General features: G+C 37.4%; 3 protein-coding genes and 1 non-coding gene across 7 annotated transcripts; 2 read left to right on the top strand and 2 right to left on the bottom strand.

Annotated features, from left to right (window-relative positions):
* The first annotated feature begins 1,398 nt into the window (after window positions 1–1,398).
* On the top strand, window positions 1,399–3,524 carry LOC135607842 (F-box protein At4g18380-like). The gene is made up of 2 exons (XM_065099979.1): window positions 1,399–1,794; window positions 2,095–3,524. The coding sequence occupies exon 2, from the start codon at window positions 2,224–2,226 to the stop codon at window positions 3,313–3,315; it is 1,092 nt and encodes a 363-aa protein (XP_064956051.1). The 5' UTR covers window positions 1,399–1,794; window positions 2,095–2,223; the 3' UTR covers window positions 3,316–3,524.
* Window positions 3,525–5,740: 2,216 nt separating this feature from the next.
* On the bottom strand, window positions 5,741–5,813 carry TRNAA-UGC (transfer RNA alanine (anticodon UGC)). The gene has a single exon. It is a non-coding gene; the product is annotated as a tRNA-Ala (tRNA).
* Window positions 5,814–6,270: 457 nt separating this feature from the next.
* Window positions 6,271–10,340, top strand: LOC135607843 (ADP-ribosylation factor 2-B-like). Of its 2 annotated transcripts, none has more exons than XM_065099981.1 (7): window positions 6,271–6,403; window positions 6,637–6,796; window positions 7,563–7,633; window positions 7,780–7,899; window positions 9,378–9,496; window positions 9,890–9,971; window positions 10,174–10,340. In XM_065099981.1, exons 2-7 carry the CDS (start codon window positions 6,649–6,651, stop codon window positions 10,174–10,176), a joined length of 543 nt encoding a protein of 180 aa, XP_064956053.1. In that variant the 5' UTR covers window positions 6,271–6,403; window positions 6,637–6,648; the 3' UTR covers window positions 10,177–10,340. The 2 variants fall into 2 exon arrangements, with proteins under 2 accessions (XP_064956053.1, XP_064956054.1); XM_065099982.1 differs by lacking the exon at window positions 6,271–6,403 and adding an exon at window positions 6,423–6,543.
* A 701-nt stretch (window positions 10,341–11,041) lies between these two features.
* LOC135607840 (pre-mRNA-splicing factor SPF27 homolog) lies at window positions 11,042–18,973 on the bottom strand. Of its 3 annotated transcripts, none has more exons than XM_065099978.1 (7): window positions 18,653–18,972; window positions 17,047–17,222; window positions 12,660–12,743; window positions 11,811–11,880; window positions 11,562–11,695; window positions 11,430–11,492; window positions 11,042–11,308 (listed from the first exon to the last, which is right to left on the bottom strand). In XM_065099978.1, the coding sequence occupies exons 1-6, from the start codon at window positions 18,887–18,889 to the stop codon at window positions 11,459–11,461; spliced, it is 735 nt and encodes a 244-aa protein (XP_064956050.1). In that variant the 5' UTR covers window positions 18,890–18,972; the 3' UTR covers window positions 11,042–11,308; window positions 11,430–11,458. The 3 variants fall into 3 exon arrangements, with proteins under 3 accessions (XP_064956050.1, XP_064956049.1, XP_064956048.1); XM_065099977.1 differs by having other exon boundaries at window positions 11,445–11,492; window positions 18,653–18,970; XM_065099976.1 differs by lacking the exon at window positions 11,430–11,492 and having other exon boundaries at window positions 18,653–18,973.
* Between the last annotated feature and the right edge of the window lie 1,152 nt (window positions 18,974–20,125).

Below are 20,125 nucleotides of genomic sequence, written 5' to 3'. Positions count from 1 at the left end.
GTGAAGCTTCACTAGCAACCTTGTGGGGATCACTAGCAATCTACTTGTGAACCTTCATTACTGTGCCAAGAACAATGCAGAGTAAAGTGGTTGCACCAGAAACACAAGTGCTTGGAAGATGATGGTTTGCCTTGTTCATCTGCAACCAAGTGGTTTTCAAGCACTGAAACAAGGCACAAATATTTCTGTCATTACTGTTGGCAGACATAATATGCAAAATCTTGGTATTTAACTCAAAGAGGGAGCTATGAGATCTCATCCTCCATGGTTGTCTAGTTAGTGCCTCAACTTTCCAATGGCATTTGATTCAAACCTGGGGTTAATTAAGCCTCAAAGACATCAAAAGCTCACCTCACATCAATGGAGAGAAGCTGTATTTCAGTTTGGTCTTCTCAAATTCAGATGTGGATTCATGCAAAACTTAAGGCACAATTTTTTCATTTCAAAAAAGGAATGAAAAAAGTATCTGCTCATAACATGATGTCAACAAAAAAAGTTTAAGTGTACCACAAGCAAATTGTGTAACTCGATCATTACCATAATCCCATTCACTCACTTAGCATGAGGATTTCTTTAAAGGACTGGTGACCACAGATACTCATGTTAGATCATCATTCAACATCAACTGGAGAACTGACATGAACCATTGTGTGTTTGTGTTTTGGACAGAAGCCACCTACAAGATACAGAAATGCAAATGTCTAATCATTCAATTAATTTTCTTCAATTATTGATATAAGGGATCCTTAAAATTTGTACCCTGTTTCCTTTTTCATTAAAATTTACATATGTTTTCAGGCAAAAATATATAGTTTCACTTTCAATAATGTTTAGATGGAAATGCAGCTTAGCATATATGTAAGATAGTATATTTGTCCTTGCAATTTTTAATATAATATACTTTTTTCTTCAAAAATAAGATCATATACATATATATATAAATATTCACATTCATAAAAAAAACTGAGGGTACTAATATTAATAATATCAATAATGAGTTCAAAATTAGAAATATATTAATAATTAAAATACCTAAAATGCTATACTATTCTCAGTATCATAATTATTATTAAAAATATTGAAAGAGTATCAATGTAATAAGAATTTAACATCTCTATTTAATATATGCATGCATATATGTTAAAATCAAATTTAAAATGATAAATATGGCAATCCATCATTTCAGGAAATAGCAATATAATTAAATGTTGGCATGAAATCTTTGACCTTGCAGAAGATATAAATGTATAAGTTTCATAGGAGTATAAGAAAGAAGCTAATCCATTGAACACAATAAATGCAAATCAAGTTAACAGTACTTGCATTCAATATTCAACATTAATTTCTTGGTATTGAAAAGGAGTCATCAGTGCACCCACTGACACACGCCACAAATTCCACACCCTGAAATTACAGCGATGAGAGGGTGCAAAAAGCGGGTTCTACCAGATGCTGGTGCACTTAATTTTACCGGGGAACCACTGGCGTATCTAAAAATGGCGTCTTGATGAGCTGCGGCGAGGTCAATAAATGTGGAGCACTTCCTCCTCCCAACGCCCTGCTCCATTCGATGAATTTCCACGCAGGAATCTGCAAATTCGTTGCTGTTGCTCTTCGTTTCGCTTCGGCTGGTCTCCGTTCAGGTGGAGAATTGGTCTCGTTCGAGCGAATCGAGACCCCAGGGAGGTGCAGGAGAGGAGTGGTTCCGCATCTTTGTGTACGTGGGTTTGGGCCAAAGATTGGGTTTTGAACGCATATCGAGCTTCAGAGGTGCAAAAGTGGGCGATTTTGGGGGTAAATACTGTTTGACGTGCTCAATGTTAAGCTATTTTTCTTCCGTCTCTTCTGTTGTCCCAAACTGGTTTTGGGTAGGTGTCTGATATTGGTCGATTCGGCTTTTCTTCAAAGAATCGCTACTAGTGTAATGACTTGTTTTCTAGAGTTACGTTTTTGATCGGAAAGTCTTGAATGCAATTCAATTTGGAATTCTTTTGGTAGATCATTGAACCTGAAAAGGGTTTCCTTTGGCAAAATGTTGCCTTTTCCCTTTCCTGGTTGAAATTGATTGTAATGGTGGAAACCTTGTTCTTGCAGACCATTGAATTGACGAGCTTGAGGCGTTTCAGCTTCGTGGTTGCGGCATTCTTTCTTTTGGCGTGGTGAAGAACCCATCTTGCTTTCGTCGTTACTGTAATCTTGGCATTTGGTTTTGGTGTCGGAACAATGTGTTTGATTGCTCAACTAGAGAGAACGCAAACCAAATCCAGAATCCACGCCGATCCCTCCCTCCACCAGGACCATTTCGACCGGATTCCGGACTCACTGGTGCTGCTCATCTTCAACAAGCTCGCCGATGTCCGGTCCCTTGGTCGCTGCTCAGCCGTGTCCAAGCGCTTCAATGCCCTCGTCCCTCTTGTCCACAATGTGTATGTTAAGATTGATCGTGTAGTGTCCATCGATGGTGACTCCTTCGACGCCTTAGACCTCTCCCTCCCCAAACCAAGAACCCTCTTTGCCCATCTTTTAAAGCTCATTCTTTTTGCCATCCTCCAACCCTTACACTACCTTCAGAACGTTCATGGTTGGAATAAGCCCCTTCTGCCACAGCTCTCCCATCACTCCCCTCGGCAAGTCCTCAAGAATTTCACCCATGTTCGCAACCTAAGGATGGAGCTCCCTGCTGGTGATGTCAAGACCGAGGATGGAGTCTTCTTGAAATGGAGAGCAGAGTTTGGAAGCACCCTTCAGAACTGTGTGATACTGGGTGGAACCATGATGGACTATAGACCTGCTTCGGCCAATTTAGAGGGGGGAATGGAAGACAATGGAAGCATACCCGAGTCGTTCTATACGAATGGAGGGCTAAAATTGCGCGTCGTCTGGACTATCAGCTCTTTGATTGCTGCATCGACGAGGCATTATCTTCTCCGTCAAATCATCGAGGAACACCCAACGCTGAGCAGCTTGGTCTTGACAGATGCTGATGGCCAGGGGACATTGACCATGGGAGTGGAGCAGCTGAAGGAGTTCAGGGAGAAACCATTGGCAATGTCAGCATCATCAAATAGGACTCAGGTGCCAGCATCATACATGAAGCTCAGATATGCTCCATTCTTGGAGCTGCCCGATGGAATGGGAATGCAAGGAGCTACACTAGTGGCTATCAAGCCCGCCGGAGAGGGCACCAGCGGTGGCCATTATAGCAGAAAGGAAGCCGAGGCCTTTATTTGTCGGGCATTTGATGATCCACTCCAGGATACAGTCAAGGCATTGGTGAAAAACCGAACTTACCTCTTGGAGATGAATGGATTCTAGCTCAATTCTGCCTCTCGGGTCAGTTTTCCTACTACAGCTTGTACTGCTCGTTTACATGAAACCAGTTGTAGAGTGCCATTTCTACAGAAATGAGATCTCACTAGTTGCACTAGCTATAAATTTTTTTTTGTTGATCTCTGTACAGTAAGGATGCCTGGCTTTATTACAAGTTATTGTACACAAATAGATCTACTTGGCTTTATGGATGATACCTCGAATGCAAGTGGCTGCAAAAGAGCATCTTCTGAGCTTTCTTTCTTGAGAATGTCTATTATGCTCATGATAATACTATCTAAGCAGTACACTAGTTGTGTTATTTTTCTTCATGTTCTTTTTGGCTTCATTTTGGGGATGCCACATATTATCAGAAAACAACATTTCAGCCCATTGTGCATCTGTTTTTCGTAATAGAAAACACAGCAGTTTTGTCATTTTTGAAGTATTTCCATTTTGTTAGAACCAATCTTTTTTCCTTTCTGCTTCATCCATTGAGCTGTGATTTTTTCATTATTCCACTTCTTGTGTTGCAATTCGTTCCTACATGAAGACATTTGGATTTCTGTAGCACTCTAGAAATTCAGTTTGCAATCTTCATCATGATAATGTCGTAATTTCACAGCAAAGATACATATCAATGCAAAGGTTCATCTAGAATTACTGAACATGTTTCTGATTTCGACGAAGCTTTTAAGGAGGGGTGAATGGGTTTGAAGAGATCATCTTGGTATCTTGTTATTGACATGGTTTGGCAGTTTAAGAAATTCTTAGACAACTGATTCAGTGAACTTATGTAGTAATAAAAGCTCAGTCAATCCAGTAGTTGATGACACGAAACAGTGTAGCAGAGCAAATCACTTGGAGAACTTTGCATCGATAATTGGCTCCCTTGCAGCTTTCCATCAAGCTCGTATCTTGTTTTTTGCATGGTTTGGCAATTTAAGCAATTCTTAGACAAATGACTCAGTGAATTCATGTACTGATAAAAAGCTCAATCAACTTCAGCAGTCGAGAACATGAGACGGTGTGGCAGAGAAGATCACTTGGGGAATTTTGCATCAATAAATGGCTAACCTACAGCTTTCCATCAAGCTGCTATCTTGTTCTTTGCATGGTTTAGCAAATTTAAGCAATTCCTAGACAACTGATTCAGTGAATTCAAGCACTAACAAAAGCTCTGTCAAGTTCACCAGTGGAGAAGATGAAACAGTGTGGTAAAGCAGATCACTTGGTGAATTTTGCATCCATGAATGGCTCCCCTACAGCTTTCCATCAACCTGGAGAGGAACAAATGAGAGAGAACAGGAGGATTGAGATAAGAATCATGCAGGCCACAGTAGCAGCTTAGATTTCATTATCATTTTGGGTTGCAGATAAGCTTTGTACAATTTCTAGTTTTGATACTAACAGAACAGCTTTGGAGGACCCTCATATCAGCTGTTGCACAGACATCAGTTTAATGTGCTGTCTATGACAGCTTTGTTCCTTTTGTTTGATTCCTTGAGGTAGGAGATAATGCAATGAGCTTGATCCCACTGACAGATGTTGATGTTTCATCTTATCAAAATATATAGTCATGATGGACAAGTGAGAGAGATAACAGGAGGATAGTGATGAGAAACATGCAGGCCACAGTAGCAGCTTAGATTTCATTTTCATTTTGGGTAGCACATAAGCTTTGGCCAATGTCTAGTTATGTTTATTAACAAAACAGCAGTGGAGGACCCTGATATCAGCTGGTGCATAAACATCAGTTTGATGTGTTGTTTATGACAGTTTTGTTCCTCTTGTTTGATTCCTTGAGGAAGGAAATAATGCAATGAGATTGATCCCACTGAAAGATGTTGATGTTTCATCATCTAATCAAAAGAAATCCACAGCTTGAACAAGGATTGCTAACTTATTTGGACTGTATATCAAACCAAAAGAAGACTACTTCTGCAGGAAGAAATGCTTGGAATGTGAAATAAATATAATGAATAAAAAAAAGCTGAGAATCAAGCAAAACTCATAAATTGTATTGCAATATATAACAAATAAAAAGTAATCCAGCAGAGAAAAAAAAAATCTAATCTGAAGATGTATGTAAAATTAAATTTCTCAGAATCAGGCAAAACAAAATAAATTGTTTTCCATATGTATAAGAAATAAAACATAAGCCATCAGAGTGAACAGAAACAGAAAATATATATTGAACTTTAAATTTGGAGATGCAGGAAGAAATCCATGAAATGTAAGATAAATGTAATAAATAAAAACTGAGAATCAAGTAAATGAGGCAAATAAATTGTTTTGTCTGTAACAAACAAAAACTAAGCCATCAGAGACAGAAAAAAAAAAACAATCTAATTTGAAGATGCATATATTCATATGGAATAAAAAAATAACCCATCAGAGTCAATGAAAAAGGAAAAATTTATGTTATATTTGGAGATGCAGGGGATCGAACCCTGTACCTCTCGCATGCAAAGCGAGCGCTCTACCATTTGAGCTACATCCCCGATGTTTAGACACACAAATAATATATATATATTCAAATTATGCAGAAAAAAAGAATTCATAGGAAAATACTTCATATTCTTTATCATTGTATCATCACAACAATCAATTCATCATTCTGACAGTCATATATATATATATATATAATTTGAAGCTTTCTTTTTTTATTGATAGATATGCTAAACTCATATTTAAAAGGATAAATTGTAAATTAGATTATTTCTTTTATTCCTTTATGCAAGGTTAGTGATATGATTAAGATGTAGTAGCATAACTAGGAATAAGATATCGGTCATCCATCACAGTGGACCGATATACTAAGTTACAACTGTTATATCAGCGTCAATTATATTATATATGTGTATATATCGGACTGTTACAAACCTCAAAAGCGTTATACCTACTGCTGTAACAAGCATCAGCTGGCAGCCACGTGACGTTAGTTGACTTCGTCTCCCTGCGGAACCGAAATTTTCTTATTTCCTCTTATTAATTCCTTTTCGGGTCCGCCTTCTCTTTCCGTCCGCAAGAGGCGAAGAAGCAGAGCAGTCTCGCGCCCCGATTCGGCTCTCGACGCCTTCACGATCTCGAGGTTAATCCATTCCTCCTCCTCCTCCTCCTCCTCCTCCTCTCCACGACTTCTCCTCGGTCTTGGAGTTCCGTTTGTCGTTGCTTTATATCGCATGCCGTTGTTTTAGATCACGGAGATCGGCGATCTTGTTCTCTCTTTTTGTCGGTTTCTGATCGGGGTCATGTTTGTTTCTGCTTTAGATCGGCGGAATTTTGTGTTAGATCTTTGATCCGTCCGTGTGATTCTTGTTGTAGCGAAAGGGAACGATGGGGCTCAGCTTCGCGAAGCTGTTCAGCCGCCTGTTTGCGAAGAAAGAGATGAGGATCCTGATGGTAGGGCTTGATGCCGCCGGTAAGACGACCATCCTCTACAAGCTAAAGCTCGGAGAGATCGTCACCACCATTCCCACCATTGGTGAGTGTTGTTCGTGTTCTTAAACGAGCTTTCCTCTTCTCGACGTTGATATCCTGAAACCTGATGTTTCTTGTTTGTTCTGCTCGATTTGTTTGAATTGGCTCCTCTATTTAAATAGATATCATGCATTAATTTACCTATTTGGGTGAGTTCGTGATGTAGAAAGATTTAATTGGTGGGCGTGTGGGCAGAGATCTCTAACACGAACTCATGATAGCGTTTTCTTATCGCTCCCTTCGAAATGAGCTTTCTTTTCGAGAAAGGCCTACACGAAGAATCGATTGAACAAACCGTAGTGGCACATTCTCTCCGTGAGGGGATTGGCACCTAGAAAAGGCACTGCTGATTTTTACGTTTTCTATGGATCTTCTATTTATTCGTTTATCTATTACCAGGCTGAAACATACAATTTGATTTTGACATTTGTTTTAACAGTTCCAAGACAAAAGTTCTTTGTTCAATTAGGCGAACTGTAGGAAATGGATGTGGAATATCTCGTTATTTTAATGTTTTACTTCTCTTTCTCTTTAAAGTATGGCAATGCTTCCAATAACCCTAAGGCTTCCAGTGATCATGATTAATGTGGAGGATCAGGGTGATTTAGCGGTATGAAGACTTTTACCCTACCAATGTGGAAACTTGTTTTTTATACTTAAGAAAGATGAATAATTTAAGTAATTATTGGTGTTTGTAGTGGATGAAATGTATATGCTTGTGTCTTGAAAATCATGTCATTGTAGTGTAATTATGGTGGAATTTATTGCAGGATTCAATGTGGAAACTGTCGAGTACAAAAACATTAGCTTCACCGTGTGGGATGTTGGTGGTCAGGACAAGGTACTGCTGTAATTATGTTAGACAACTTTTCATTATCCATGCAACTATGTGAATGGATCGTAAGAGTTGATGAGTCTGTTGGTTGTTTAACTAGTTTGCCGTGTTTCTCACTGCTTGTGTAATGGTGATCTTGTTTGCAAGAACAGATCAGACCTCTGTGGAGGCATTACTTTCAGAATACGCAAGGCCTTATCTTTGTTGTTGACAGCAATGATCGAGATCGTATTGTTGAGGCAAGGGATGAGCTCCACAGGATGTTAAATGAGGTAACCTCTTTTAACGATAATACTTATCTATCAAAAGATTTAATGTCAACTTCATTCTTGCATAGGTGCTCCTGGAAAGTCTAGTTGGGGTAGAAATACATTGTCTACTTGGCAGCAAGAACATGTAATTCTTTACAATTTAGGTTTACCATATGGCTCTAGGAGATTCCATCCAATAAATTTTGACAAATTATTCTCAGAAATGAAGCTAACTTTCGTGTCCTCAACTTCCTTGTTCATACACTTCCATGAAACTTATCTTGCACGTTTTGGATAAAGAGACTGTGATTCTACATATAACCAATTTGGTGGTGGTGTTATTAACTTATTAAATTTAATGTAATTATATTTCTCATATAATTTCCTTCGATTCAAAACTTGATCCAAATATATATATATATATATATATATATATATATATATATATATATATATATATATATGTTTAACAATCTTGTTTCATTATCCTGGAGGTAACAAAAATGGATTAGAATTGGAGGAAAAAAGGTTCATCAGATTAAAAGAAATATCAGATGAATCTTTTAAGCAACTGATTCAATCATTGAATGTGAGCCCACCTGATTCCTTCACCTTGTATTCTACAATGGATGGAGAGGCTTCCTTTTAGCATAAGCTAAATAGGTTTCACATACAAGACATGACATTTCTCTGTAATTTTCTTCTTGATCTCCTATATACTAATTTTTTCATCTTTTTTTCTATGGTACTAATTTTGAATACTTATATTTACATTTATATTTTTTTTGCTAATGAAAGTTGAATTTCTGATTGCTTTATTTATTCTCTTTGATTTTAGGAGGTCATGTAATTGCATCTTGTATTATTTCAAGTCGTGAAGCCCCCTTTCTTTTTCTTTTTCCTCCTTAACCTTCTTATTTTTCTCAAATTATCTAATTTTATTGATTGTTATGAATTTAAAATATTTCCAAAAACAAAATTTGGAAAACTTACCCACTGCAACTGAAAAATGTGTTGGTCAGGCCTCCATTGAAACAGGACACAGTGAATATTTCGACCACAATATATTGTGCTTACAATCACATTTTTAACTTATAATTTATCTTGCTCGTGCTAATTCAGAGATTGATACATGAACACATGATGTTGTTGTTGTCATGGAACATCTGTTCTAACATCATGTTCATGGTTTTGATACAATCAGATAGTATTATTGGATCGTAATGCCTAGTGTGAAGTTTGGTGGTATCAACTTTTTGTATTTAAATGACATTTGGAATCCTTTCATCGATTGTTTAGTAAATGTGAAATTTAAAGCATTTTTGGTGATATCAACTTTTTGTGTTTAAATGGCATCTGGAACCCTTTCATCAAACATTTAGTAAGTGTGACATTTAAAGCATTTCAACTGTCTACTTTATTATTATAAGAAAGCATCATTATACTACCATCATTTACAGTTTCATTGTTGTTCTTGATAACTGTTCTGGTACTGCTAGGATGAGCTACGGGATGCTGTCTTGCTTGTGTTTGCGAACAAACAAGACCTTCCAAATGCAATGAATGCTGCTGAAATCACTGATAAGCTTGGTCTGCATTCCTTGCGTCAGCGACACTGGTAATATATTTATCACTTGATAAGCTAATGGTTTTAGCTCATTACCTGCCATAGTAAAAAGTAAATTACAATCTGTTCCTTGAAACTAGTTCATAGCAGGTGTGGTGGAATCTATTGATGGTAACTAAGGTGGTATATATAATGAGGAGATCAGTTGAGCGTATGCTTGTTTAAAATGGTGTCTTGATTATTTGGAAGAAAACCAAGTCGATCAAACGTAAATAAAATAGTTGCTAGTTTTCTTTCTTAATTTGACATATTGAACTGTGTATTCAGATATTACCGTCCCACGAAGATTTTCTATGCTCTTTCGGTAGATCTGATAGACAATTGATTTGATATATTTAAGGCCTCCAACGCTCATGACTGGTTTCTTGCGATTACTATGCTCAGGTACATACAGAGCACTTGTGCTACATCTGGTGAGGGTTTGTACGAGGGGCTTGATTGGCTCTCCAGCAACATCGCCAGCAAGGTAATGACTACTACTACTACCTTTTCTTAGTTCGTTGATGAGCATGTGTGTATGTAAGCACCGACAATATTAATTGTCAACATAAAGCGTTCCTAAGTTTCTTGCCATAGGAAGCCTTCTATATTTTCCTCTTGCAAATGAGAAATCTCCTTTCCATGAAAAGAAGTCAACAATGTGTGCTGACTTCAAATTATTTCGACAGTAAACAAAGCATGGGGGGGTCGCTCAAAAGCAGCAGTGTGCATCGTTCACGGCATCAGCACATTAGAGGGAGGGACACAATGACGGTTAATGTTCCGCTTGGATGGGTTCTCTCTTTGTTATTCCTGTCTCGTGCAATTAAAAAAATTTTCCATTTGCTTTGTTGAATTGGATTTTTGTGGATGAAACTCTTGTTAGAAACACCTTTCTTTGACCTGGAATTTGCTTTCACCATTTTCAATAGAGATTGTGCCGTCTTTTAGTTCATAGAGTTTGTTTTATCTGCTAAAAAATTTGGATAGAAAACGTCATCAATTATGTGTGTTATTTAATGCAATGAAAATTTATTTTTGAGTGAAAACACAAAAGTGTCATGCAGTATCGAAACCTTATGAGCCAAATGATATCTCATATAAAGGTCCAAATCAAATATTGGTTTGGGTTTAGTTGATGTATCTGATGATAAGAACGAGCAAATGTGCCAATATCAGTTTTTAGAGCGAAATAAAACGTGATTGTTCGTGCATAACCGAGTCTAGTCTCGTAATAACACAGATAATTCCTTCTCAAGTCAAAATCGTGGGGAAGAAAAAGAAATCTTCCCAAAGATCAGAGGCAGATTCATTTTTGAAGTGATCCCACCGTACGTTTGGAGATCAGTCGAATAATAATAATAATAAAAGACATGAAGATTTTTTTTGATTAATTTAATATATTAGTCGATCACAAATGCCTGACAATTTTAAAAGAAGCTATCGATAAAATGCATCAAAGCTTTCGATAATATATATATTAGTCAGTCAGTCCACAGGCTTTCGATAAAATGCATGCATCAAAGATATCTTCCGAGCAAAGAATCACAGCGAAGATGGAAAATGGCAGGCAGTCCCATTAGCCTATTTGCTGGCAAAACATAAACATATTTTGGAAGTCCAGAATTTTTGATACAAGACAACCGAATAAATTTCAGGATTAGGAAATGGACATGCAACTTGAGAAACCCCCCAAGTCCATATGTGGAACTTTGGTTTTAAGAAATGACCTTGTTGCAGGATTGATTAGTAGGCAGACTGCACTCAATCATGCTCTTAATACTTGTGTCTGCAAAATTTGGACTTACCCCTCCTATCTTCCTCCTGCACAGCAATTGCAGAAAAAATTGCACACAAGTATTACTCTCCTTTTTCTTTTGGCTTCAGTTCAAAGGCAAATGTAGGCTTTGACTAAATGTTGATGCACATTACAAAATCAACTTACAAAGTCAAAAAGTACCTTACGTCAGCAAGCTAGTTTTCCATTTTCATATCCAGATCTAAGCCACTGTTAGCTAAAACTAATCAGAGACATCAAGGGATGCAGGACAAATAGAGTTTATTTAAGAAGGGTTACCTCTCTTTTGCCTCTAGCTTGATTTGGTCGATATGATTCTGCAGATCTGCACATGCAGCCTGGATTTCGATGTTCTTCTGACACAATTCCCTCCACTGTGCATTCAGCATATTAAGTTGCCCACCTGTATTTTGCTGATCACAACAAGCATGTCTTAGTCGTAGCGTAAAGCATATGCATGGACAAATCATCATACAAGTAGTGACACCGATAAAGACTCAGAAGAAGGGGAAAAAAAAAAACATTTACCTGTTGGAACTTCCTATCACGATTTACCGCTTCTATCAGTTTGTCATACTCCCTTGCCGTAGCTTCTAATCTGAAGAAAGATTCAGTTAGCTGCGATGAAGAATTTCATGTACAAGCAAACTGAAGATATACGGAGTCAAATCTGTTTAAAAGAATTAACACATAATTTTACATTTAGAAACCCACGCAATTCATGAATATTGTGACCAAGGGGCCTCACTAAACTAAACATGAAGAAAAACAAAGAAAACTAAGCAACCCCATAGCTGATCCATTTCTAACAACCCGATGAACTTCTAGGCAATCAGGACAGGAGTCCCTTATGTTTAGTTCTTAACAAAAGATGATGCAGAGACTTTGTTCTCTATGGGTTGTCGCCAACATATTTTAAATCTTAACCTCATTACACATCAATAGTTTAGTTTTCCAACATTACCACACTCTAGAATGCCGCATAATCATATGGTTACGAGTTACAAAGACTCTCATATTCTTTAAGATTCCCGGCCATGATGAGTTTTCAGACCAATCTTTGTATCCTCCAAGTTATCGATGGACTGTTATTTCTTAAATGATATTTTCACGCCCATTGCAGACGATAAAAACTGAAGGATACTGAACCTTTTATAGATTTGTCATGTTATTGTCATCAAATTTCTTACTCTGGCTGATCTTATCTGTCAAAGTTTAGAAACTGACTCATGCATTCGTTGTGGGTATAGGACAAAGATCCTACCTACAGAAGTGTATATCTTAAATTTTATGAACATCTTAAAATACATCGAGAAACAAAATCACAATTAATTTCATTATCAATCACAAAGATGATAAAGACTAGAAGATAATTACCTGGATAAATACGCCTCCATTTCTCTGTTCTGATGCTTCCAGACCTCAGCACCATGGTTCAACAACATTTCCAGATTCTCAATCCTTATAATTAATAAAAATACATAAAAATTAGAGGCATGTTTGCCCAACATAAATTGCACATGTTTGAACATAACTGAATCTTAGAAGGTAAAATGGTAGAAGGGTTACTGAGTAATAGGAGGCTGCAATGTGCAACAAAAAGCAGGTAACCATGATCATGCCTTTTATGTACCATGATAACTATGTCGTTAATTTTATGTCACATGAATGTCGCTCCAAATGCTGTTTACTTTAAGATTGATTAGCGAATCACAGAGGATCTCAGATTGGAGGATTTAATGAATCTATGGACCGTAAAGATTGTTAAATCAATGCAATATGCATATATATACATCATATTTTGCCAAAACAAAACACTTGCATAGACATTATTTGTATGCAATAAACAATTTATTTATATATTTATTTTTAAAGAGCATCAGGGAACTGTATAATTTCTTATGAGAGATTATTAAAACAAATATCCTCGCATCATTCAACATAATGGCCGACTAATATGTACTGGGGTCACAATGTTTAACCCAAGCCATAAGCATTGGATCACTATAACATACAAGTTTATGGTTTTCTTGACTGTGATCTCACATACAGTATTCTTGGTTTTAAATAAACGAAAATGTTTTACAAATCAGTTTTCTGTTTTCAGTTTCTGAAAACAATCATGCAAAAGTTCAATTCATAAATATAAAATTAAGAACTTTTTAAGATGTCTCCCGTTGTTACCAACTTGTACTCACTCCTTGTGGACACCATCAGTCCTTAATTGAAGCAGAGGAAGAGACAAAGTGGGGTGTGCCAAACAGAAGCCATGTCACTTCTCAGCAAGAAGATGACAGAAATCACAAAGAACAGTGATCAATAATTAATGGCACCCGATAGCACTACAGAAGACAATGGGTATTGGTAGAGGTGGTGGTCGGTGACATTGGTAGTGGGCAAACACAGGCAACAATGAGACATCCTTGGTGGGCAGCGATGGTTGGTGGCAAAAGCATTAGGCAAAGAGTAGTAGTGGTAGCAAGAGGTCTTGTTGCAAAAGTATTAAGTATTCCGACAAGATAGCTTTCAAATAAGTTTCCAACTAGGAAATAACCAAAGAACTATTCTTTTTTTTTTTTTTTTTAACATTCTCAAAAACTGAATTACAAAGAAATCTGAGATCACAGCCATATGTGCCCTCATTTATTCTCTCTGAGCTGATGACAACCAAAAAGTAATGCAATCTCCCATTCAACCATGACTTTTCATTGGAATACTATAAATAAGTCAAATTTATGTACCAAGGGTCCTGATGTGCAACTTCCCTAAATAGTCTATCATTAAGGGAAAAAAAGAAAAGAATTAATGCACTTGTATAGGACTTGATTTGCCTATAACTAATATGACGAACTTCAGGATTATGGAACATTTGGAAAAGGTTTGTGCATACAATATTTACGTTACTAGGTACATCAAAATCATAATAAGTGGTATAAAACAAGTTGAATAGATTTCCCATGATGACTAATACCTTATGGGTTAAGTAAACCTCGAGAGTAGTGAAAGCAAGGTTTGATGTACCGAAGATTACTGCTCAGTACGAGTGGTACATACCGGTCCAACAGAGGATCAATATGGGCAATACATTAATACATTCCCAATGTACTATATGTCGGTATGCTCGATACAACTCGATACACACTGTACAGATAATTGGTTGGTATACTAGTATGGACCAGTAATGCGAACCATGAATGAAAGTATAAGTTGTGGAGTCCCACATAGGAAAAAACATAAAGAATGGATTAACATGCAAGACATGAAGGCCTCCTAGCAATAAAATAGGTTAGCCATTTTGATCCATGTCACAAGGTACTCTTAATACAAGTACTAGATTACTTTTTTTTGTAATAATAGTTACATAGATTCTCTACTCAAATCATTGATGCTTCTGTCAAGGCAACACACACCCCATAATTCTTTCCAAGGAATAAAGTTGGGTTACATATTAGCTTGTTGATGCCTTATTCTCAGTGGTCTTACCACCCTTAATGAAGGGTATCAACTTTTTGAGAATGTAATCCTGGAAATCATGGTTTGTTGATACTTCTCACAATCCAAGCAACCTAACAATTTGTATTGAGTAGGCAAATTAACATGAGCCAAATTTGTACTAGGCTCTCGAATATTATACAAAACAATGATCTAAAAAGCGTTAGACGCCAAAGGCGCCAAGGGTGCTTGCCCCAGCGAAATGAGACGCTAAAATATAAAAATATAAAAAATAATTAATAAATATAATTATTTAAATAAAAATATGATATTAAATTAAAAAATCTTACAGAATCACAATATCACATTAACAAAAAATCTCAAAATTCACAACAATAACAATAATTTCAAATAAATAAAAATTGACAGTATTAAAATCAAAATAATATATTATTAATCTAATAAATAAAAAAATATTGTTACTAGTATACAGTTAACAGTATATTGTTAATATACTGTTAACAGTATACTATCGAGTCAATGTGAGTAGAGGGAGTAAGAGTAATAGTAGTGGCAATGGCAACGGGAGCGACGATAGTGGCAGCGGCAGCGATAGCGGTAGCAGCTAGCAACGACAACGGTGTAAGAGTAAGATTGAGGCTGCTGACTGAGAGAAGCAGCAGCGGTAGCAGGAGCGGGAGCTAGAGTTGGAGCGACGATAGTGACAATGGCAGCAGTGACGACGAGCAGTGACAGTGGCAACGGCAGCGGAGAGTAGCGACAACAAAGACAGGCAATAATAGCAGAGAGAGGCAGCGATAGTAGAGAGGAAATGTCAACGGTAGAATCGCGAGCAGGGTTAGGGTTGGGGAAGTCACGAGAGGAATGTTGGGAGGCTGATATCGATACTTTAGTTGGTTCAATCGAACTAACTGAAGCACCGGACACCGAACCAAACGTAAAACACTGGTTCGGTCGCCTGGTTAACCCGGGCACTCGCAGGAAGCGCTCGACGCCTGGGCTCGGGCGAGCACCTAGGTAGCGCCTCTTTGAAGCGAGGCGCTCGAGCCTCGCCTCGCCCGAGCACCTAGGCGAGTGCCCGAGCGCCTATTGAAATCGTTGATACAAAAGTTATTCTTGTTTCTATTACTTGCTTACGTAGGACTAGTGAAGTATCACATCTCATTCTCAAAGATAACAAAAGTCCTACGAAATTACAATTTCCAATTCCTAAACGTGTAACCAAACAATCAAAGTTGAAGCTTATCATTTGTGGCATTGCAACAATTATTCAACTTATAATTATTGGTAATTGCTGCAAGTTGCAAAGTTCATGCTATCGAACTGTCTCTTATGGTTCAATGCGTTCCCATTTCAGGGGTGATTGTGACTATTTAAGGTCAGTTTGAACCTTGGGGTCTACTTCGATCATTGGCATATGGTCCCAACCATAATACGAGTTAATAGTATCAACATAGCCACATCATAAATGTCATTGTCTTTACAACATTCAAATAATGGAAGTGATAAGGTATATTTTGGGTCCAGGCCACGTCACGATCGACGCCATGCCACGCTACAGCCATGTCAGCAAGAGGAGCACCCCCACGCGCTGAGCCAGAGTCCGTTCCAAGGCGTTGCTCGGTACGTCCCGTCCCAGAAAGCCCGGGATGGCGCCGCATGGCACCGTTCCTCGCGCCCCGGGACGGCGGCCACACGAAGGTACCATCTCACCTCTCGAGGATCAATCACCACGCCAAACCCGCGTACGACCTACCATCGTACAGTAGTTTAAAAACCCCTGGCCGGCATCCGACCCAGGGGGGAGGCAAAAAACAGATCAACCCACCACTGACTTGCTCATCGGAGGGGCCACAGTCGCCAATCACCCGACGAAGGCCATTCTTGCAGGAAAGCGGCCACCCTCGAGCCACGAGCATTCCGACCGTGGAGTCGTCGACCAGCGTCCAGACGACGAGCCACTAACTGGCGTCCAGACCGAGAGACATTGATCAACACCCCGACGCCGACACCCCATCACAAGGGCTCGACCAACCTCGGCAACCAGCTCAGCCGACCAAAGACTCCCGACATCGACCCGGGGACCAGGCCGTGCTAACTCATCAGCCATGGCACATAAGTTCACCAACAGGAAGCATATTCTGATAGTTATTCCTCTTTCATATCAAACATTGTTTGCTTTTGCATATAATAGAAGTTTACTGCATGTCCCAACCATTCTAAATAGGAAGTGGTTAAATGACAACTCAGTACAAATGCAAGAACTGTCAAGAGAGAAACCAAGTGTTCATTTTATTCAATAACTACTTGCCTTATAACTTGATGTTGTAGAAGGCTTTGTGCATTCCTTAGGGCCAACCTCCAAGCAGTAACATCATTGCGCTTATTTGCTGGAGGAGGTTCCAATCCATAGCGGGACATCTCTAAAGTTGCAGGAGGCTTGCCGGCTCTTACACGTTCATACTCTCTAGCAAGCATAGGGTGATCCTGCAAAAATGACAATCAAAACTAATTTTACATTTAAAATTCAATTTTACTAAGCTTTCTCAGATAATTCCTAATCTATGTTCACTTTCACCGACATGAAGAAAAAAGCAAAGGAAAATCATTTAAACTGCTGGAAAAAATGAAACAAGAGAATCACAAGGTGATATTGACAGTGCACATGAGGAGTGTGAGATCCTTTCTGAAAGTATGTTAATAAGTAAATTAACTCTTTAGGAAGCTGTGATCCATATTCTGTATGCTGCCACTAAGCAGTGTCGAAATTTGCAGTAGCAGGCAGAGCAATTTTCAGATTAAAATACTTCATTTATTTTGTACAAACATGTAGATGAAAAACGTTGTGTTAAAGCAAAAGAGCCTTAAGAATTGATGGGAAATTTGTACAACCAACAAGGAAGCCTTTAAACCAGCTATTAAAAGCCAGCTTTCTGAGAAGTTATGAAAACAGCGATATGCTCACTCACACAAAATGGATTCCAGGCATTAAGAATAGCTTTATAGCATATAACTTTAACTGGTATGACTTCAGTGGATTCTTCCCCTTAAAAAGTTTCTTGCATAAACAATATGACCATTTCAATTAACAACTAGAAACAAGAACATATTGCAGATAAGTTCCCGATTTTATACTGTTTAAATTTAAAGGGCTTTGTTTTTTATTCTTTTTGGAGAAACTTCAATATTGTCTTACAAATATTTTTAGCGAAATTACATCCATCAACACATGATTCATGCAACAACATAAAATGATTCATGATGAGCATAACATCGTATGAGTTGGATGTTGCAACATATTGTGGCGACAGCCTACAGGAATTTAACAAAGAATAGAAAGGATCCATTTCTCTCAGTGGCAGGGTTAAGAGAGAAACTAAGGCATCCTCTTCATTCAAGAAAACAAAGTATTCTTGTAGAGAGGTCCACAGTACCCGTACTAAAATCCAGCCTTACAAATGAAGATCTCTCAATTCAGATCATGTTTTCTAACAAGGTTTTCAGTCGTTCCAACTTGACCTTGTCTTCCCTCAATGATAACCCTAACACTAACGATAGATGGCAAAGGACAAGAATAATTCTTATTTTTTTTTGCTGTTAGGACATATAAATTATTTGTATAAATAAGTTGATCTCCCTCATTCTTAACTATACACGGAAAAAATAATCATAATTTATCCAGAACATCCCGCCTGAAAACCTCTCCTTTTCATCATTTAATGGCCAAACAAGATCCATGAAATCAAAGAAGAAGAAGAAGCTAACGATCTTACGATATAAAGGCACAGAATCTTCCTTATTCATGCAATACCTCAAAAGAAATTAGCAAAGCACTGAAAAAAAAAACTAACATCTCCAGTAAAATTCAGACTTCATAACAGCGAAACAACCGCCTCCAAGGCGGCGTCGAGTGGTACCTCGAAGCTAAGTTTCGGGAGAGGCGGAAGCTCTCGTAGGAAGTCGGCGGGCTTCTTGCCGCTTCTCCGCATCTCCTCCTCCACGAGCCGGTCGACCTCTCCCTTCACCCTAGGATCGCCGTAGTCGTCATCGATGTAAGGCAGGGCGTCCACGAGCTCCGCGTCCGGGCCCGCCGACCACCCCTGGCGGGAGGCGTCCGGCGGCGCTTCGAGCATCAGGATCTCGCGCCCCGCCATGGCTTTCTCCTCGCTCGATTGCCGGAGAGGAATAAGGGTTTGGGCAGCGGCCGAGCGAGCGAACTCGTTCTGCCAAACTGCAGCAGTAAAGCGATTCAGGTTCGTTTACTTTTGCATTTATACCCCTAAACCAATAAAGAATTCGAGAAACATCCCTATAAACCCAATTTCTTTACAATTATGTCCGTTCTATCAACGACATCATCGTATAATAATCATATATATGATTACAACAACAATAATAAAATCGTAAGTTTAAACTATTTGAGGTCAATTATATAAATATTTTTTATTATTAAGATTTATAATATATATATATATATATTTAATTAAACTCAAAATACTTAAATTAATATTTATAATTTTTATTAAAATCTTTTTAGATCATTTAACTCTTATTATATCACTAATATTAATTATTTTACTTTTTTTAACTATCACATTTGAAGGTTTCCTCAGTATATGCTTATACTATCTTAAACGATTTTTATCTTATTTTATTTTTTATTGAAATGATCCATAATTATTCATAAATAATTTTTTTTATCTTTCTTAATAACTTTAGATATCTATCTCAATGTTCTTTTTTCTCTTTTAATATAAAGGTATCTAACTATCAAATAAGACTAATGATGTCTTTTTGTCATTTTAACTATCCTATTTTTACTTTATAAATAATATTTTTATCGATCTTTTCATCTTGTTGAATAATCGATCCTTATATAATTCTATCATTTATGGTAAATATTTCTTGAGATCATTATTATTTTTAGATATCAGTAGTTTTTTTTCCTAATAATATTACAATAAAAAACTTACATTTAAGAAGAATTTCCTATTTTTTAAAAGAATATTTGGTCGCTTGTATATATCTGGGATGGATGAATAATGGGTTATGACCATTTCGTAATTATGCCATTGGTTATATTTATTGGTTATTTCTTGAAGTCATTATTTTTTTAGATATAAATAATTTTCCAAATAACTATGCCATTAACTTTCCTAGATGTGAGCATTTTTTTTGAAGAGTATTGCAATATATATATATATATATATATATATATATATATATATATATATATATATATATATATTAATTTACTTCCAACTCCTACAAATTTCTGCATCAAATTATCAATTTATAAACCATTTTCAAATGTGTGAAATTGTGAATTTTGCTTGGTTAAACACTATACCATTAACCATGCTTAGTTTATTTTTTATTATTTGATTTTT

Source organism: Musa acuminata, chromosome BXJ2-3 (assembly GCF_036884655.1).
Source record: "Musa acuminata AAA Group cultivar baxijiao chromosome BXJ2-3, Cavendish_Baxijiao_AAA, whole genome shotgun sequence".
Taxonomy (NCBI): domain Eukaryota; kingdom Viridiplantae; phylum Streptophyta; class Magnoliopsida; order Zingiberales; family Musaceae; genus Musa; species Musa acuminata.
This window is presented reverse-complemented; position numbering and strand designations above follow the sequence as displayed.